The following is a 21547-nucleotide window of genomic DNA, read 5'->3' as shown; positions in this document are numbered from 1 at the left end:
ATCTCTGCTTAATTCGCTTAATGAATTAAAGCGGTGACTAAAAATGCGAACCACGCGAAGGTTTAAAAAAATATAACACACCGTTGGAAATATACATATGTATTAAAACAAGAGCTTCGTGTTAGACACACCCTGTGCCACTGTTTTGGTTGCACGGGTGCGTCTTGTCTCTTGCATTGTCAGAGTGCGTGCACTTACGTGTTGTTTTTATTTTATGCACAGTCCTTCATACTTACGAGTGCTTCTTCACGAGAATCGCTCTCAAACCATCAGCTATATACGCATCTGTTAGACTGCTGGTACACGTTTCTTACACTCTTATTGTAATAAAATTCCTTATTTATACTATATGCACCATTTTGAATGCTTTCATTTTCCTTTCGCATCTTGGCGGTTGCTGCGTGCTCAAGGACTTGTTTTGAGGTCGAATAGGCGGCTTATGGCAGGGTACACCTCTATAGACCAAGAAAAACTTGTGAAGAAAATAAAAAAATACATGTATTAGAATGTGGAGGAACAAATCAGCGTAAGGTACTTGACGCGATGCCACTTAACTGAGAAAGGCCGAATGAAAACACACAGGGGTGCAGATGCAGCCAAGAACACAAGACGTGCCAAAGCTATGCCTACAATGGTGACTTGCATATTCCCGCCAACGAGCATTCGCCATTCAAACGCTGTTTTACTGTCTATCTTGGACTTAAAAATTTGAATACGTACAGTGCGGCACCGCAGATAAGTTGCCCGCTGGTTAACAGCTCATAAGAAACACATCTCATGCGACGTGTCTTTTTCTCGGTCTTGTTATTTTGAAAAATTCTAAGCGCAGTCTACTCGCAGGTTTCAGGGAGATTTTGGAAGGGTGGAGATGATAATGGTGGCTTAACTATACTTCCTGCCACCTATTTGTGCCGTCCTCTTCAGTTATTCCTACTTCTTTTATTTAACGACGGCTATTCAGCCGCATAATTGTGCTACTTGTGCGTTGCTCTTTGAGTGTTGTGAATTAGTTTTTTATAATTTTTATTGCGTTGCATTAGTTGCCTTAAGTAGTCGCCAACGGAGGTTGAAATGAGATGTCGGAAGTGGACAGACATATGTAACACAAAGCCACTGCAATCGCAGTATCCTCCACAAGTGCACTGGGACGCTCGAGCAGAAAAGACCGGTAAATTAAAGGTGGCTGCAGAGGATAAGCGTTAAGCTGGCTAAACTCTCACAATCAACTAAATCCGCGTCACAAATCTATACTTCTTTATTATTATACCTTTGCGCTTCTGACACAAGTTACTTTCACAATAGCAAACGAACAAGTGGCACCTTCCAGTGCTTATTGCGGTCGCCACATTTAAATCCAATCTCTCTTTCGCCTAATTGCAGGCACAATTGTGTAGCTTTACAATGAGCCCATATAAAGGCATTCCATACTGTATATATTCAAAAAACAGAAATTTTGGCATGTAGTGCATCATTTGAAGACTACCTTAAAGAATTAAGAACTTAATCTACTACAGCCGTTCTAGGGAGATGGGGTCATATGTAGAAGTTCACGCAAGATAGGACAATTTCTGACTGTCATTAAATTGGGAGTGGCCAGGAACGATTCTTTCGCATATGACTCAAATAGCTCACGACTTCTGGTTTTATTATTATCCAGAGTTTTATTATCTGGTTTTAGCAATTATCCTCTGGGTAGCCAACAGACATCCGTTTGGAGGCGAGCTAAAGTGAGAAGGCGAAGCCAGCTTCTGTGGTTGTGCGTAGGGTTTGGGACATAAAACCATATAAAAAAACCTCCAAAATGAAAGATGAAACAGAACCTCGGATGAGAAACCCTGCTTTTGACGACGACCCCTGTAAACATTTTAAGGATCATGATTTTATTCCATGCATCTTGAATGTCCGGACATCATCGCTATCCAGAAGTGCGATGGACGGTACAAGGACGGAAGAACGTGGGTTCTTGTGACATCTACTATCTGGTAGCAGCGAAGATACGCATACGCCAACAAACACAAGGAAGGTTCGGCGTTGAAAAGATGCAATCGCGACAGGCAGACGAACGATTTTCTACTCAACTTGCACTCCTGCTCTCTGAGAGCACTCATCAGCATCTCGATATAAGGGAGCTGTGGAACGGCATCTCAAACTCTTTGCGTACCGCTGCAACTGAAGCAATTGGTCTTCGGCAACGCCAAAAAACAGTTGGTACGATGAGAATTGTCGTTTCGCAGTGGAGAAAAAACACATGCGGGTTGGAAGATGAAAATCTTGAAAAGCTGGCCAACATGGGTAATCCTTGAAAATTTTATGAAAATCTGAGGAACTGTAGGGACTAAGGAAGTAATCTGGTAACGGATGTCCACGGCATACTGGGTTTATAGATGAAACACTTCGATGACGATGGAATTTATGTTTCATTACCCGACCATGAAGAAAATCGGATAGCAAAGACTAAATTCTAAACTATCAACGAACTGAAAGTGGAAAAGACCCGAGACAGAAAAATCGATACACACCACCTTTTTATCGATTTCAAAGCTGTCTTTGATAGTACGAAAAGGAGCTGCCTCTATGCCGCGACGTCTGATTTTGGTATCCCCGCAAAACTAATACGGCTGTGTAAAATGACGTTGAGCAATAACAAAAGATCCGTCAGGATCGGGAAGGATCTCTCGGAACCGTTCGGTACCACACGACGTTTGAGACAAAGTGACTCACTATCGTGATTTACGAAAGATTTATGGTCCGGTGAACATTGGAAACGGCAAATACCGCAGACGATGGAACGATGAGTTGCATAATAAAAAAATAAAAAGACTTGGTATTACCAATTGGCGCCAAACTGTCAAAACAAGGAATAAATGACGCGCTTTTGTGGACTCGGCTATTACCACGTAAGCGTTGTCTACGTCAGTCAAGAAGAAAAAGATGTTTGAAAACATTACCCATTTTCGGTAGAAAGGCACATTAATCAGATTGATTGTAAATTGTGTTAATGGGATGTAGGCAGTTTCCCATTATTTTTTCTAGCAATCTGAATGAATTCTTCTGTACTATAGCGCCACCTCCAGCGTAGACACGGGCACGATTTACCGATGTGTGCGGGCCCACAATATCGTACAAAAAGTGGAAATGGTCTTGTTTGGCATTTTTTTTTAGAAAGAAGGATATTTTGTCCTTTATTTCACAAAATATTTCTCTTTTCAACTACCGAAATTATAATTTCAATAGAAATGTCAAAATCACACGAGTTTGATTTTCAAGCATTGAGTGCGATGCTGCGAGGTAGAGGTTAACGCATTATCGCAAAATCGTGATTACATTGGGCGTCTACATTTTCCAACATATGTCTGAATTTGTGATCTGCCCGCATTTTTCGTGTCTACGCTGGACCTGGCGTAATCTACATAAAATTTAGTGCTTCTGGTGGTTTTCGTTAATGAGTAAAAGTATTTTTAGTAGTTTTCAACATAACCTTTACATGCGAGGTGGTCGTAGTTATATTTAGACGTAAAAGGGGCATGTTCTAAGTAAGTTTTTTGGGTATATATGTATGTATACAAAAAACCTATTAGTGGTTGGGGCCACGTCACGTAAAGTTGTAAACGAGAGTCCGACCGATTAATCAACCTTGGCATCATCGGCCAGTATCGGCCACAAAATTCATTAATGTTTTCTTACTTTTTTGATTTCTTCAGAGCCTAAAATATTAAATCTTCTGTTCAACTCACGATGTTAATATTAAGTCCAGTATAAAGAACTTCATTATTTTTGTTTTACATTTATTATTACATTATTTTGAATCATCCGATTTATTTCATATATGCACAGTTTTGTTCAGCAACTTGTTGAGATTTTGAAGATAATTTCCTAATGCACTCGCATAGTAATCCTTGTTGCTATTGGCAACTGGGAGAGTAAGTTAGTAAGGTTGAAGGTTGCAAACGAACAGTTATATAAGCCTGAAAGCTTCTGTATTACCGTAATTTTTGCAGATGAGAGTAATTTCAGCCTGTTTTGATCGGATAAAAATAGATATTTGTGGAGTCCATACAAAGGCAAAAGCAATTCCTGAGCTACAACCGCAAAATCTACGTAGAACCGTAAAACATGGTGGAGGGCATGTAATGGTGTGGGGATGCATTGGAATTCATGGATTGTACTATGTACAAGAGTGTGTATCTGAACATTGTGCTACAAAATGCAGCGAAATTAAATACTTTTGATAACTTTCGGAATTATCAAATTAAAGAGCCGAAGCATAAATTCAATCTTCATAAACGCAATCTTCAGATTTGAATGCAATTGAGAATCTGTGGTCTGTTTTGTAACGAGATATGCGAAAATACCAAATTAGAAATAAAGCCTTTCAACGCCCTGCAAACAGAACGGAATAAAATTGCTCCAAACTATACAAATAAATTGGTAAAATCCATGCTGAAACGTACATATGAGATCAGTTATAGATAGTAAGAGGCATCCCACAAAGTACCTACTAATCGATCTAAAATCCTTAAAAAATTGCAATGCATTTTCTTTTTTTGTTACTGCATTTTCGCTGTGAGATGCAATATTATGCTGTAGTTTGTTTCTGTTGTAGATAAATAAAATAACTATTATCTATTTTTTAAAGCATACAAGCAATGTGTATATCTGCCGCTGTTAAGTGGTATTTAATTCTTTCGAAAATGTATTTAGTTTTCAAGTAATACTTGATTTAGTATTTATTGTACGGTTGCATCACCTTGGCTGTGAGCCACTGTATTTTTTTTATTTGAATACTAATTGAATTGATAAAAACTTTCATATTTACATATGAACTGATTTTTTACTTATTTTGTGATGTATTATATTTGTTTTTGTTTTTATTTTGTTACTATACTAGTTTACTTAATAAATTTGTTCATGAAAGAATCGGCATCGGTCGATACTTTGCCAACTGGCCGGCTCCGGCATCGGCTTCGGACAAAAATTGGGTTTTGGTGAACCACTGGTGAACTTGTATACTGAAATTATACATATATTATAGGTATAATTTATAGCTCATCTTCAATATCAATCATCTTATGATACCAAGGAACCTGTGTACCAAGTTTTTTTTAAGATAAGGATAGACAGCCAGCAATTCAACTCGTCTCGTCATCCTAATAATTTTGATATAAAACAAGTAAGGAAGGGCTAAGTTCAGTTCGGAACATTTTATACTCTCGCTATTTATTTATTTAAGATTATATAACACACAATTTGACCCACATATTCGTCATATATATGGTATAAACTCCATTGAAAGTTGGAAACCCTAATATTATGTTAGAAGCACCGAGGTTCTCATGTTCGATATATGGGGTCCTAAAAACCTATGGTTCGATTTCGGCGATTTTTAGAAAGGGCCAGCCACACTATAAACATTTTGTGCTATTTGTGCAAAGTTCTGTTCCGATATCTTCACTAGTGCTTACTTTACATATTGTAAAGTAAACTATTCAGGTCGAATTCAAAGTTTTCACAGCATATCATTGGGATATAAGGAAAATATTACAAACCAAGTTTAATTGATATTAGTCGAGTACTTTCGGAAATATGGTTTTTGACCCATAAGTGGGCGACGCCACGCACATCTTCCATTTTGTAAAAAAGCGTGAGTGCAGCTTCCATCTGCCATTTCTTATGTGAAATTTAGTGTTTCTGACGTTTTTCGTTAGTGAAACCACTTTTAGTAATTTTATTAAGCGTGGTTATTATCCGATTTCTTTCATTTTTGGACTGTATAAGGAAACGGCTAAAAGAAACGACTGCAGAAAGTTTGGTTTATATAGCTTTATTGGTTTGCAAGATATAAACAAAAAAACCTATTTGGGGGCGGGGACACACCCACTTTTCCAAAAAAATGTCATTCAAATGTGCCCCTCTCTAATGCGATCCTATGTTCCAAATTTTATTTTCATAACTTTATTTATGGCTTAGTTATAGCTCTTTATGTGTTTTTGGTTATCGCCCTTTTTTGGGCGTGGCAGTGGTCCGATTCCGCCCATTTTCGAACTTAACCTTCTTATGGTGCCAAGGAATACGTGTTCCAAGTTTCATTAAGATATCTCAATTTTTACTCAGGGACGGACAGACATCCGGATTTGAACTTTACTCGTCACCCTGATCACTTTGGTATATATAACCCTATATCTAACTCGTTTAGTTTTAGGACTAACAAACAACCGTTATGTGGACAAAACTATAATACTCTCTTTAGCAACTTTTGTTGCGAGAGTTAACTCACTAACGAGAAACGTCAGAAACACCAAATTTTACATAAGAAATGGCAAAATGACGCTGCACTGAGATTTTTTTACAAAATGGAAAATGGGCGTGGCCTCGCCCACTTATGGGTCAAAAACCATACCTCAGGAACTACTCGACAGATTCGAATGAAATTCGATATATAATATTTTCTTGGCTCCCTGATGACACGTGTGGAAAATGGATGAAATCGGTTCACAACTACGCCTACATCCCATATTACTCAATTTTGAATCCTTCTGATCCTTTCACTTTATAATGTATACATAAGGAACCAATAAAGATAGCGAAATAAAACTTTACACAAATGCTGTATTTGAGCTGTGAGATCACTTGTTGTAAAATTGTCAAAATCGGACCATGACTTTTCAAGGCCCCTGATATCAAACATGAAGAACTCAGTGCCTAAGGGTAATTTTTCACCGAAAATATAGGTAAATCTCTAAATAAATTGCGAGAGTATAAAATGTTCGGTTGCACCCGAACTTAGCCTATCCTTACATGTTTATAAGAATATCTTAGTGATGTTAGGTCCGAATGTGTCTATAGTTAAGTTAATATGGCTAAAAGAATGGTCAAAATATATTTACAAGTAACAATAAAAAGTGTAGAAAGGCTACGATAGCAGGACTTATTTTCAAAAGATATATATTGCATAATCTGAAATAAACATACATACGAGATATTAAAATATATTTATGAAGAATTCAGAAATGTGCGATACAACATGGGAGCATATGGCAAAAAATTATTTTATGTTAGCCATAAATAACGGTTTAACGACCGTCCGAGGAATATTCAGGTAACTCAGCTCACAGAAATAGTAATAGCTTCCGAATGTCCGTAAGAAGTCGCTCCTCTATACATACATACATTATTTAATCCAATCCTTCAGCGTTGCGGATAGGGAGATTTAAATTAGCCTTTTATTAAAATTAATCGATTTTGTGACAGTTTAAAGGAACATTACGCAAGCTATGTCTCATTTTTATGGGATTTTATGCCGCTTTTTATGTTAAACCAAGGAAAGACAGCAACGTCCGTCTAGGAATTCTTCCCTGCCCTCTCTTAAAAATGCTAAATAAAAAAAAACAACATATTTTGTACTTGCAGCATATAAGCAAGTTATATAAAAACTCGTCAGCGGTTTGTGGATTTTATATTCGCTTTGGGCTCCCCACAAAACTATCTGCATTTACGTGCAATATACATATGTATGTATATACAAGCACTTTGCCTTCTTGTGTAAATCATTTTTAAAGCACATACATTTTTTTCGAAAATGTTTATTCAATAATGGAATAAATCACCGAAGCACAAAATTCCTCCATTGAACCATGTGAACCATCATACTCTTGAAAACTACAGTGGAACTTCCCTAAATCGAATCACCATAATCTAAAAAAAAAACTTCGATTTAGAGAAAGACTTCGAGTTATAGAATTTTAATTTTCATTAAAATATGCAATTTGTTAAAAAACTGCAAAATATAGTTTTATACACAATTTTATTTATTTACTTCGCATAAAGTTTTGTGTTTATATACGTTAAAACATGTATTTTTTAATTTTGTTATTTGCAGTTTGCTATTGTTTGGCTCCATAGGAATTTGGATATTCTCCATAGGAATTCTAAATTTTAAATTTTGTATTATGCCTTGGTCGAAAAGTTCAATTTATGGAAGAAAATTTATGAAATTTAACTTCTATTGCCAATTCAAGAGTTCGAGTTATGGAGAACATCGTGTTATGGAAGTTCCATTGTATTACAGCATTCCAAATTATAACACAATTGATCGGAAAGGAGCCTTAATTAAAGATATAAAATCAAAGAAAATTTAAATAAAAAACAAGTAAGGAAAGGCTAAGTTCGGGTGCAACCGAACATTCTATACTCTCGCAATTTATTTAGAGATTTACCTATATTTACCTATTTACCCTTAGGCACTGAGTTCTTCATTTTTGATATCAGTGGCCTTGAAAAGTCATGGTCCGATTTTGACAATTTTTTCACAAGTGATGTCACAGCTCAAATACAGTATTTGTGTAAAGTTTTATTTCGCTATCTTCATTGGTTCCTTATGTATATCTTATAAAGTGAAGGAATCAGATGAAATTCAAAATTGAGTTATATGGGAACTATGCGTAGTTGTAAACCGATTTCGCCCATATTTCACCAGTGTCATCAGGGTGTCAAAAAAATATTATATACCGATTTCATTGAAATCTGTCGAGTAGTTCTTGAGATATGGTTTTTGACCCATAAGTGGGCGACGCCACGCCCATTTTCCATTTTGTAAAAAAATCTCAGTGCAGCTTCCTTCTGGCATTTCTTTTGTAAGATTTGGTGTTTCTGACGTTTCTCGTTAGTGAGTTAACGCACTTTTAGTCATTTTCAACCCAACCTTTGTATAGGAAGGGGACGTGGTTATTATCCGATTTCTTTCATTTTTGCACTGTATAAGGAAACGGCTAAAAGAAACGAATTCAGAAAGTTTGGTTTATATAGGTTTATTGGTTTGCAAGATATATACAAAAAACCTATTTGGGGGCGGGGTCACGCCCACTTTTCCAAAAAAATTACATCCGAATGTGCCCCTTCCTAATGCGATCCTATGTTCCAAATTTTATTATCATAACTTTATTTATGGCTTAGTTATAGCTCTTTATGTGTTTTTCGTTATCGCCATTTTGTTGGCGTGGCAGTGGTCCGATTCCGCCCATTTTCGAACTTAACCTTCTTATGGTGCCAAGGAATACGTGTTCCAAGTTTCATTAAGATATCTCAATTTTTACTCAAGTTACAGCTTGCTCGGACGGACGGACAGACAGACATCCGGATTTGAACTTTACTCGTCACCCTGATCACTTTGTTATATATAACCCTATATCTAACTCGTTTATTTTTAGGACTTACAAACAACCGTTATGTGGACAAAACTAGAATACTCTCTTTAGCAACTTTTGTTGCGAGAGTATAAAAATATAAAATATTAATTAACAAAAACTATCACAATTGTTTGACATTAAAAATCCGCAAATTAATTTATGTTCTCATTTAATTTGACCGCCTGTTCCGAATTGCAATGTGGTTCGCTTGCCGCTTATCAAGGACGGACAGCTGACGCAAAACCGCAGCGAAAACATGTATGTTAAGTACAAACTTGTCTAGCTACATACATTGAGCACGCGTGTCTCCTTTTTAATATTTACAAATATAACAAGTAAGGAAAGATTAAGTTCGGGTGCAACCGAACATTTTATACTCTCGCAATTTATTGCTATATTTTTATTAAGACAACACACAATTTGACCCATATATTTGGCATAAAGTCCAATAGAAAAACGAAAATCATCCTATATAGTATATAGGTTGAGGTAATTCCTGAACCGATTGCACTCATTCTCCCCACCAACATACATTATATCTAAGATTATATGCTCATTTGATTTGGCTAAGATATTTCCTATATTAACCGATTTATAAGCTATGAAGCCCATCGTATTTTTGAAAATCCTATAATTATGTATATGAAAGCTAGGGGAAGTTATCACCCGATTTAAACAATTTCTGATACAAAGACACACTATTATATTTACCGATATTTTGGTTTAAAAATTACCATAAAACACTGAGTTCTTCATATTCGATATCCGAGCCATTGAAAAGTGATGCCACAGTACATATACAGTATTTGTGTCAAATTTTATTTCGCTATCTTGATGGGTTCCTTACGTATGTATATATTATAAAAGGGAGGAATAAGATGGAATTCAAAATTGAGTTATATGGGAAGTTGTCATGGTTGTGAACCGATGTCATCCATTTTCCAAACGTGTCATCAGGGTGTCATGAAAATATGATATACCGAATTTCATTGAAATCTGTCTAGTAGTTCCTGAGATATGGTTTTTAACCCATAAGTGGGCGATGCTACTCCCATTTTCCATGTGGCCACGGCCACTTCCCCCAAAAAAATTACATCCAAATATGGATCTTACAGGGACTTTGTACCAAATTTTACTTTTATAACGTTATTTATGGCTTAATTAGGAAACTTTATGTGTTTTCGGTTTTCGCCATTTCGTGGGCAACCCTCTCACGGTCCTAAGGAACATGTGTACCTAGTTTCGTCAAGCTATCTCAATTTTTACTACTTGAGACTTGATCATTTTGATATATATAACCCTATATCTAACTTGTTTAGTTTAATGACTTACAAACAACCATTGTGTGCACAAAAGTGTAATACTCTCTTAGCAACTTTTGTTGCGTGAGTATAAAAATGCCTTATACTGGAAGAATATATCATTTAAGTTATTTGAAGGCTTATAGATTGACTCTCCCGGATCAGAATCGGCAAGACGTATTTCTCGCTGCGAATCAAACTAGTCCAGCCAAAAATTTTAAATGAAAAAGTCCCAAATCTCCACAAATTACTTCTATATTTATGTATGCATATGTTATACACATCGAATACATACACTCGGCTTCGCACAAAGCACCGTTTCGCATTTCTAAGTAGTTCTTCGAGGTGGTGCTGCTATTTCAACCACAATTACTGACCAATGCCCATTGGCACAACGTTCTACAGGGATAACTTTAGTGTTTTATTTCGTATTGTTTTGTTTCCCATCGCTTTGTTCACATATTTCCTGTTCTTATTCGATTATGTTGCGTTCTTCCTGGTTGATTTAGTTTACTTGCTGCAGCTGAAGTTACTTCGTTTAAGCTCTCCATAAATTTGGTAAACTTTGCTTTATTTTTACTTTAACCCCTTCTTAATCAGATTTAACATTTTGTATTCCTTAGACATATACGAGTACAAACGTCTGGTCGGAAATCCCTCAACTTAAATATTTCTCAATATGAAATATTTCTGGCTTTGGAATATTTTCTACCGAGATTTTTTCCCTTAACATTAGTTTTTCATTTAATATTTCAAATTTCTTAAAAATATTATGCTCGCATAATCGACGACAATTTTAATAGTTTATAATTTTTGTAAGGCAAAGCTAACAGTAAACAAATGTCGTAATCTTGTATTCTATCATTATTGATAATTCATATATCAAGTATCACTCAGACCTCGATGCGTCGTTACGCTGCGTTTTTATACTTTCGCAACAAAGTTGCTAAAGAGAGTTGTATGTTTTGTTCACATAACAGTTGTTTGTGTCACCCAAAAATAAAAGAGTTAGGTATGGATTCATACATATATATAAAAATGATCCGGATGGCGAGTGGAGTTGAAATATGGATGTCTGTCCGTGCAACGGATGACTTGAGTAAAAATTGAGATATATTGATGAAACTTGGTACACGTGTTTCTTGGCACCATAAGAAGGTTAAGTTCGAAGACGGGTGAAATCGGACCACTGCCACTGCCACGTCCACAAAACCGAAAACATATAAAGGGACATAACTAACCCATAAGTAAAGTTATGATAATGAAATTTGGTATAAAGGCTTGTTCTTGGAATAGGAATATATGGATGTAAATTCTTTGGGAAAGTGGGCGTGACCCCTTCCCCTATTAAGTTTTTTGTAAATACATTGGAACTTCTCTAACTCAAATCAGCATGATCTAGTTATAGAATTTTCATCAAAACATACAATTCTTCAAAAAGCTGTAAAATATAGTTTTATACTCAGTTTTACTTATTTAATTCGCATAAAGATTTATGTAAGTACGTTAAAACTTGTATTCAGTAATTTTGTTTGTTGCAATTTGATATTGTTTGGCTCTTGACATCTGTATCCCATGCCTTTGTGACATGATTTATGCAATCTACACTTATGGATTATTTATTATATTTTTTGTTCGTCTCCATACCATATAGATAGATTCTTTTAAAACTCTGTCTCGTTAGTAAAATTTTAAATTTTGTATTATGTCCTGGTGGAAAAGTTCGATTTATGGAAGGAAATTTGTATGAAATTTGACTTCTAGTGTCAATTCAAGAGTTCGAGTTATGGAAGTTCAAGTTATAGAAGGAAATTAGTATGAAAGTTGATTTCTTAACGCTATTGCCAATTCTAAAGATCGAGTTATAGAAGTTCCACTGTATTTCGTAAACTAATAAAGCTATATCAACGAAACTCTCAGGAGTCGTTTACTTCATTCACTTCCTTATACAGTCTAAAAATGGAGTAAATCGGATTATAACCACGCCCATCTCACCCCACGCCCACTCCCATACAAAGGTTATGTTGAAAACTTCAAAGCCCCATATATCGAACATGAGGACCGCAGAGTTTCGAATCAATTTTTTACCGAAAATATAGTTAAGGCTCTCATATATTCAGATAGTGATTTTTAAATTTTCTAAAGATTTTAGATTTTAAATTTTTTTTGGAAGTGCAAAAGTTTCTGGTACGGAAAAAAATTATATTAATTTTTACAAGGAATCAATGTTAAAACAACAATATTTTATTTTTATTGAATTTCTAGTATTTCTTGTGTTTTTAAATGAATTAATAAAGTTTTGCATTTGATTTGTTACATTTTCTTATTATTAATACCGAAGGACTCAATACAAAATACGGTAACATATCTTTGACATTTATATGATTTCCAATAGAAAATAGCAATTCACTTTGCGTTGTTCCAATTTGAGTCGCGAAAATTTGGAACGTATCTAAGACGCAAAGCGAGGTCTCACTGTAGGAAGAATCAATGGGGTCGTATGAATTAAATTTGAAGAATTCTTTTTATCAAATGTTAAGAAGAGTTATTTTGTAATTATTCTTCAGCTTACACTTTCCACCTTTATATAACCATTATTTATTTATTATTTGTTTCAATATCTATGTGAGAAATACATATACATATGTATGTATATTTTATATTTTCTTTAGTAAAAGTCTGAGTTATATGAATTGTAGTTCCATATACATTTCTTTTATTAGATCTACTATTCAAAGGTTAATCTTTGCCTCTTTGAGAAGCAGAAGGCAATAATATTTGTTTTATAAGCGACTTACAAGAACAATCAATTCACAAACGATTTGTTTTAAGAACGTTTTCTAATTGGAATGCGGCTTTTACAAGAGTATGTGGACAGGTTACAATGCAAATTACTCCGATTTAACACCAGACTCTGGGAATGAACATCCAACCCTGCTGCACCTCTCATCTATTTATCTATAGATGTTGTAATTATGCACCGAACTTAAATTCGAAACAGCTGTGAGTCATGTAACCTGTAAGCCAACATTAACGCACAACATCTGATTATTTACAGATTCATTTCGATCATAATTCGAGCTAAAATTTTCCAAATTTTGCGCTATCAATTTGCGATATATTATTCGCAAGCAGCTGACTAATTTCAAAACAAAGTCATGCCAACCAAAAAGTGAGTGCAAGCAACTGATATAACCGATAATCACGAATGTGACAATATTTCAAAATAACTGTAAGTTAATAAACAGTTACACTCACCTGGATCTCCGCGTCGTTGGATCTTTCATGACCATAGCCTCTGATATATCACCAAACCTGCTGAAGTAGTCTCGTAAACTTTCTGAAAACAAACACCAAAAAGCAGGAACATTAAAACAAGTCCGCACATAAGATCAATAACTAAAAGCGTAAATATATAATTAATTTAGTTCTATAAATGTCAGCATGAGACGAAATACATATGTCATAATATAATGATTGGCCTAATCGGCAGATCGCAGCCAATTTGGCAGAGTTTCAATTCATGAAACCAACCAACACATTAATCAAAGCAATTTATCCCGCTCAACGTTGTGCCTATCCGCCAGGCCTGATGGCCTGCCAAGCCGCGTTGATGCACATTCGAAGAGCCACTCAGTAGCTTCTTCATTCACTGAAACAACCAGCAATATTTCTCCTAAGCAACTATCCATTCACACCATCAGCGGCGGCAACATGCCCGATGACTCCCAAAAAAGCGTCTCCTCTCTCTCACATACGAACGCCTCATAAATCTAAAATACAATAAAAATTCAATAAAAGCATGCGAAACTCCATGGTCGCACAAAAACGACTCGGAACCAGAGGGCAAAACCACACATGAACTCACGCATACATGCGTAAAAGTCTCGGTGACGACCACCAGTTGCTGCGAGACTCGCTTGGCACATCGACATTGGCCCGACAATGCACTGCAGTTATGGCTCTTCTTATTGTTGTTATACTCTCGCAACAAAAGTTGCTAAGAGCGTATTATAGCTTTGTTCACATAACGGTTGTTTGTAAGTCCTAAAACTAAACGAGTTAGATATAGGGTTATATATATTAAAGTGATTAGATTGAAGAGTGGAGTTCAAATCCGGATGTCTGTCTGTCCGTCCGTCCGTGCAACGGATAACTTGAGTAAAAATTGAGATATATTGACGAAACTTGGTATATCAGTTATCAGTATCGAGTTTTTTTTCATCAAAATTAGGTTGAAAATTACTAAAGTGTTAGAAACACTAAATTTTACAGAATAAATAGTAGAAGGAAGCTACACTCAGATTTTTGTACAAAATGGCAAATGAGCGTTGCATTGCCCACTTATGGGTCAAAAGCCATATCTCAGGAACTACTGGATAAATTTCAATGAAATTCGGTATATAATATTTTCTTAACACCCTGATGACACGTGTGGAAAATAGATGAAATCGGTTCACAAACACGAGAACTTCCCATTTAACTCAATTTTGAATTCCAGCTTATAAAATACATATAATATATAACCAATGAAGATAGCGGAATAAACTTTAAAACTAAATAAAACTTTACACAAATACTGCATATCTTATATCATCCAATGTGAAGAACTCAATGCATAATGGTAATTTTTCACCAAAAATATCGGTAAATCTGTCAGATATCTTAATTTAATTCAGAGGAAATATTTTTCCTCTAATAGTGTGTCTCTGTACCAGAAATGGTTAAAATCGGGTCATAACTTCCCATAGCGCTCATATACCTAATTATATGATTTTCAAAAACACGATGGGCTTCATTGCTTATAAAACGGTTAATATGGGAAATATCTTAGCTAAATTAAATGAGCATATAATCTTAGATATAATGTATGTTGGTGATGAAAATGAGTGAAATCAGTTCAGGAATTACCTCAGCCTATATGTATACCATATATGATGATTTTCGTTTATCTATTGGACTTTAAACCGAATATATGGGTCAAATGGTGTGTTATCTAAATAAAAATATAGCAATAAAGTGCGAGAGTTTAAAATGTTCGGTTACGCCCGAACTTAGTCTTTACTTACTTGTTTTTGTTGTTGTTGTTGCTTAAGTATGTAACACGCTTAATTATAAATAATAAAAACAGAAAATTTATTTGTTTATGACAGTTTAGGCTCATAAATTTTAGACCAACAAGCAGCAGCTGATGAACATAAGCAATAGCAATAACCATACAGTGCATTAAAATGCAAAAGTATCTCACAACAACAACAGTAATAAAGAATAACGAACATACATAGATATTCGCAGTTGCAGTAATCGGATTCCATCATGCCACACTTAAATAGCACTCTATGGAGAGCTGTATGGCTCGTATAATGTTGAAAGAGGTACTCATATACATATACATGTATGTATAATACACAGGCAATTTTAATGCATTATCCAGTTTCTTCTAAATTTAGCACACATTTGATTTTCGGCATAAAAAATTTCAGACCACTAAAATAAAAAATCATTAACAAATACCATTTGTATTGGAACAGATTATAGAAAGATAAAGATGTAAAAATAATAACAATACATAATAAATCCAAAGACATACTCTCTCCCGCCCTTTGAATCGATTTGGTATTGTAAACTTAGCTAAACCTGTGTAGTTTCAGAAAAGGCTTCACAGATAATATTGCAATCAGTGAACGACGCAAAGTTGTAAACCGAGTCAGCTGATACGACCTAACTTATGAGATCGCAATTTAAATGAACGCTCACGACTAGTAATAAGCTATATTTCACTACCGATGATTTTTTCACTATGATTGAAAAATCGCATATAGCAACTGCGATAAATTTTTGTAAATAGCAGTGAATTACAATCGCAATGGCAGTTCAATAATATGAGTTCGATCACAGTACCTATAGCAGTTCAGTAATTCTTGATGGATCGCACCATTAATTATAGTTGCGACTTCGATAATTTTGGGTACGGTGATTATGAAAGCAGTTGAATGTACTCATAATTTATTAATATATATATAAATGATTTTAAAATGGCAATCGGTTATCACTACTCATCACCGCTTCTACCGTCCGTTTCTGCCGTACCTTACCGTGGATACCAACTAGAATCGGTTTTTTTTCATATAAACGAGTCGGCCCTTGCTAAGATACAACGCATGTAAGCCAGTCTTGATATTTTGTAGTGATTAAAAATAAACTTTAAGATATTTGAATTATTCTTCAACTAACTCGAAATCACAGTCAAATATTATTATTTATAATTAGGTAGACTATTATTAGTAGGTGGATATTAATTTTGATCTTTTACATTATGAAAAATTACAACTGAAAAACAAGAGTTGTACAAAACCATTTAAACAAATTGAGCAATGGCAACATTTGCTGTCATCGATTGGTCACTTCTCTGCCCGCTATCTTCAAAAATGTATATGTGAAAGCAACCTCAAAGTTATCTAGTTGAAGATATGCGGAAACCTCATTAAAAATGTTATCGCTGCTTGCTGAGTGCTGCCAAATTCAGTTTTACATAAATTTACTATTCACAATGGTAGAAACGACTCAAAGGCCAAATTTTAGACAAAAAAGGAAATACAAATATACATTTTGTTTTTACTTTGAAATACATCTTAATTGATTAAATAAAACGTTAGACATAATATTGTGCATGATTAAGAGGACATTTTAGCGCAGGCTTGCACCATAAGTGCTGCCTGTCTATTTGAATTACAAGATAGTGCTTTCTTTTAGCTTCTCTATACCGCTTAGCCAATCAATGACATCTATTGATTTCTAAATTCTACAATGCCACTGCGGGCTAAACTTTTGGCAGCGTAAAATTATTGGTTATTTGTAGCGAGAAGTTGGTTTCGTTATTTGAAGTCTAAATGTATGCTGCTAGAAGTAGAACTAAATCGTACCAAATACGTTGAACTTATTCATTTACTCGTAGTTCAAAATTTTTTCTTATATTATGTTTCAATATGCGTATGAAATAAGAGAAATGTACTGCTGATTCATATATTTAGAAGATTTACTAGGAACTTTCTGTCTAGCATTAAACAATACTATACGAATGAAGATTTAATATAGAATCGTATCAAGTTCATTATGCCTTACAATTGCCCTCATCGGGCACTGTTCGATAGAGATACGGTTTCAAATAATCACAATGTATTTTACGTTCTATTGACCCCCATTTTTATATGAGTTGAAATTCGTGTTGTGTAGATAAAATTTGCTTAATTTAAAGTTTTCGCCAACACTTTGAAGAACACTTAGTTACAGAGTGTTGAAAAGTTACTTAGCCAGCAAATCTTACACAGAAACACCAGGTGGCTGAGGAAACCGCAAATATTGCACGGCAAACGATTCCCAAATTCAACAAAATAGCTAGACCAGTGCAAATGGCTTTAAGCAGCTGACCATTAGCAACGATTGACCAAAAACGCTCTCAGCACTCTTCCCTGCCGCGGCGAGCCACTTCCGTTGTGGCAGCTGCTCGGCTTTAAAAAATTGTTTTCGGTTGAGATGCGGCAAAACGTTTTTGAAACTGCCTATTTTTTACGCAGTTCTCGCATTTGGCGTGTTTATGTGTGTGTACGATTGCAGAGCTTACCGCTATGGCAATAAACAACAAAAAGTGAAATGTTTGCTATTTAAGTTTTGTGGTCCTCTCCTTGTGTTGATGCAAAGTACTTTCCTTCTCCTTTTGTTTCCATTTTAGTTTTTCTGCTTTGGTTTTGGTATGCAAATTTTGGACTGAGCTTAAGCAACCAAAGTAGGCGCTGGATCTGAGTGGAGTGGTCGTCGCTGTGCTCTTCCATCTGGTACACAGCGCTATTGTTCCAATTATTTTCTTTACAGTAGTTAGGAAGTGTTGCTTTTGTTTCTATCCGAGACTACCTTGCCACACTTTTCAAGTTGATTGGCGTCAGCGGGTCAGCGGACGCCGCTCAGCCCGCGAAGCAAGTTTATTTTGTTGTTCTACATTCGGCCGCCACGAATGTGTAGGAAAACTTTGTCATGTCGCGTGTATGTGTGTGTACATGTCAGCAGATTTGTGGCCAAAACGAGACCTTTGTCAAAAGTTGGTCGAAACTTGAATGAAAAATGGAAAGAGTCTCTTTTCACCTGACGTTGCTGTTTTTGTATTACCTAAATTCGTGTATGCTTGACTGGGCTTCTATGTATTTGCGTGTGAGAGCCCCTTTGCGGTACAATTGATTGAAATCCTTTTTGCTTCTTTTCTTCTAACAAACTTGTATCTGAAACAATAAAATTAGGAGTTCCCACAAAAAAATTAGATTGTAGAGAATGAAATTCTGTTAAAATTTATGGACGGCTTTATGTGCTTATATATTAATATAAGTTTACAACAAATACAGATACATTTCAATCCCTGCGTGTATTAGCAAAGTCGGTCGTTTCTTCTCATGCCAAGCTGAGTTTTCCATAATCCACTTTCAAGTATTTGAACATGAGCTATTTGTATATGCATACATACATATATTTGTATATCGTTAAGACTAATGCCACAAAATAAACCAAAAAACAAGCATACAACAAAAACAACAACAAGCGTATTATGTATTCACATGAAATCATCGAACTTCAGGTAAGCGGATATCCCCATACATACTCATACATATAAATATGTGAGTAATACATGTGTTAGCCAAAACCAAGGGTGACTGACTTCAGGTCATCAATATGCACTCCAACCAACATAATATATGTAGGTATATAAATGTCATTCGTCAAATATATATATTCATATATGTATATATAATTGTTAACGTCGAAAATAGCCCGAAAAAAATTTGTTATACCTTCATGGGGTTTCCTTAAAAAATTATATAGAACTCGGTAGTTTATGTATGTATGTGGTTGGCGTAGTAACCGTTAACCGAATCGATGATAGCGCGCCATTCCTCTCTTTAACTCGCAGTTCGGCGCCAGTTGGAGATCCCAACTGTAACCACGTCGTTCATCCACCTGGTCCCTACAACGGAGTGGAGGCATTCCTCTTCCGCGGCTTCCTCCGGCAGGTACTGCATCGAACACTTTCAGAGCTGGAGTGTTTCCGTCCATTCGGACAACGTGACCTAGCCAGCGTAGCCGCTGTCTTTTTATTCGCTGAACTATGTCAATGTCATCGTATAACTCATACAGCTCATCGTTCCGTCTGCAGTATTCGCCGTTGCCAATGTTATGAGGACCATAAATCTTGCGCAAAATTTTCCTCTCGAAACCTCCGAGTGTCGTCTCATCTGATGTTGACATCGTCTAAGCTTCTGCACCATAAAGCAGGACGGGAATGATAAGCGACTTGTTGAGTTTTATTTTGGTTCGCCGAGAGAGGACTTTACTTTTCAATTGCCTACTCAGTCCAAAGTAGCACTTGTTGGCACGAGTGATTCTGCGCTGGATTTCGAAACTGATATTGTTTGTGTTGTTGATACTGGTTCCCAGATATACGAAATTATCTACGACTTCGAAGTTTTGACTGTCAACTGCGACGTGCCTCCTTATCCATGCGGGAAAAAGCAGAACAAACGGCGCGGTTGTTGCTTATCATTGGCGTACGCCAGCAGCTGTACACTCTTATAGAAGATTGTACCTTCTCTATTTTTTCCATCATCAAGTTAAAGAAGTCACACGATAGAGAGTCACCTTGTCTGAAACCTCGTTTGGCATCGAACGGCTCAGAGAGGTCCTTCCCAACCATGACGGAGCTTTTGGTGTTGCTCAACGTCAGCTTACACTACCGTATTAGTTTTGCGGGGATACCAAATTCAGACTTAGCGGCATAAAGGAAGTTTAAAATCTACAAAAAGGTGGTGTGTATCGAACCTCATTTCACGGGTCTTCTCCAAGATTTGGCGCATGGTGAAAATCTGGTCAGTTGTATATTTTCCAGGTCTAAAGCCACACTGATAAGGTCCAATCAGTTTGTTTACGGTGGGATTTAGTCTTTCACACAGTACGATTGATCGAACCTTATAGATGAGATTTAGAAGGCTTATCCAGGCTTATCAGGCATAGATTGTGGGATCTCCTTTTTTACGGATTAGGCAGAGCACACTGAGATTGCAATCGTCAGGCATGCTTTGTTCCGACCATATTCTGCAAAGAAGCTGATGCATGCTCCTTATCAGTTCTTCGCCGCCGTATTTGATTAGCTCGGCCGGTAAGCCGTCGGCCCGAGCCGCTTTGTTGTTCTTCAAGCGGGTAATTGCTATTCGAATTTCTTTATGGTCGGGTAATGTGTCTCGCTTCCCTCTTCAGCTCTCGGTATCTATCCCATCCCGCACTTATTGTGGTCGTTTGCAAAGTTGCGAGGTAGTGAGACTGTTTTCTCTCCGCTGCGAAAAGACAATCTTCATCGTACCAGCTCGTTTTTTGTCGCACAATTCCCTTATACCGAGATGCTGATGAGTGCTCTCAGAGAGCAGGAGTGCAAGTCGAGTAGAGGATTTCTTGGCTGTATGTTACGATTGCAGCTTATCGACGTCGAACCTTCCTTGTGTTTGTTGAGATGGGTACGTATCTTCGCTGCTACCAGATATTGAGTCCTCGAAGCGTACGCACGTCTAAAACACAGGAGACATGTCTTCCGTCTATCACAACATGAAAATTTTCTTGTGCTGGAACCTGGTGCTAAAGACGGCCATATTTCGGGCCCCAGTGAAGTCGATACGCCTCAGGCCGTTTGGCGAGGTTTCGTCTGAATTTTTCAACTGTTGTGCCAAAGACACCTTCTTTACCCACCTAGCGTTGAAATCGCCAAGCACGATTTTGACATCGTGGCTGGCGCAGTGCTCATAGGTGAGTTATAGATGCTCATTGAAAGTTCTTTGGTCACATCGTCCTTCTCTTTCGTAGGGGCGTGGGCGCAAATAAGCGATATGTTGAAGACCCTCGCTTTTAAGTTGATTGTGGCTAAACGTTCATCCACCGGAGTAAATGCCAGCAATCGGCGACGGCTGCGCTGTCGGCTCTGTTGGTAAAACCAATTATGTCTCAGTCATCCGCATATCCTAGCAGCATTGTGCTTTT

General features: G+C 36.4%; 1 protein-coding gene across 16 annotated transcripts in view; it reads right to left on the bottom strand.

Moving 5' to 3' along the window:
• Positions 1 to 21547, bottom strand: part of Rbp6_3 (RNA-binding protein Musashi homolog Rbp6) — a 436335-nt gene that overhangs the window by 267919 nt on the left and 146869 nt on the right. For all 16 annotated transcript variants that reach the window (XR_008470744.1, XM_054228378.1, XM_054228379.1 and 13 more), the window contains one exon: positions 13742 to 13823. Coding sequence is in view for 15 of the 16 variants with exons in the window: in XM_054228378.1 (XP_054084353.1) it covers positions 13742 to 13823 (82 nt within the window). In the remaining variant the exon portion in view is untranslated. The remainder of the gene's footprint in view (positions 1 to 13741; positions 13824 to 21547) is intronic.

Source organism: Zeugodacus cucurbitae, chromosome 4, assembly GCF_028554725.1.
Source record: "Zeugodacus cucurbitae isolate PBARC_wt_2022May chromosome 4, idZeuCucr1.2, whole genome shotgun sequence".
Taxonomy (NCBI): domain Eukaryota; kingdom Metazoa; phylum Arthropoda; class Insecta; order Diptera; family Tephritidae; genus Zeugodacus; species Zeugodacus cucurbitae.
This window is presented reverse-complemented; position numbering and strand designations above follow the sequence as displayed.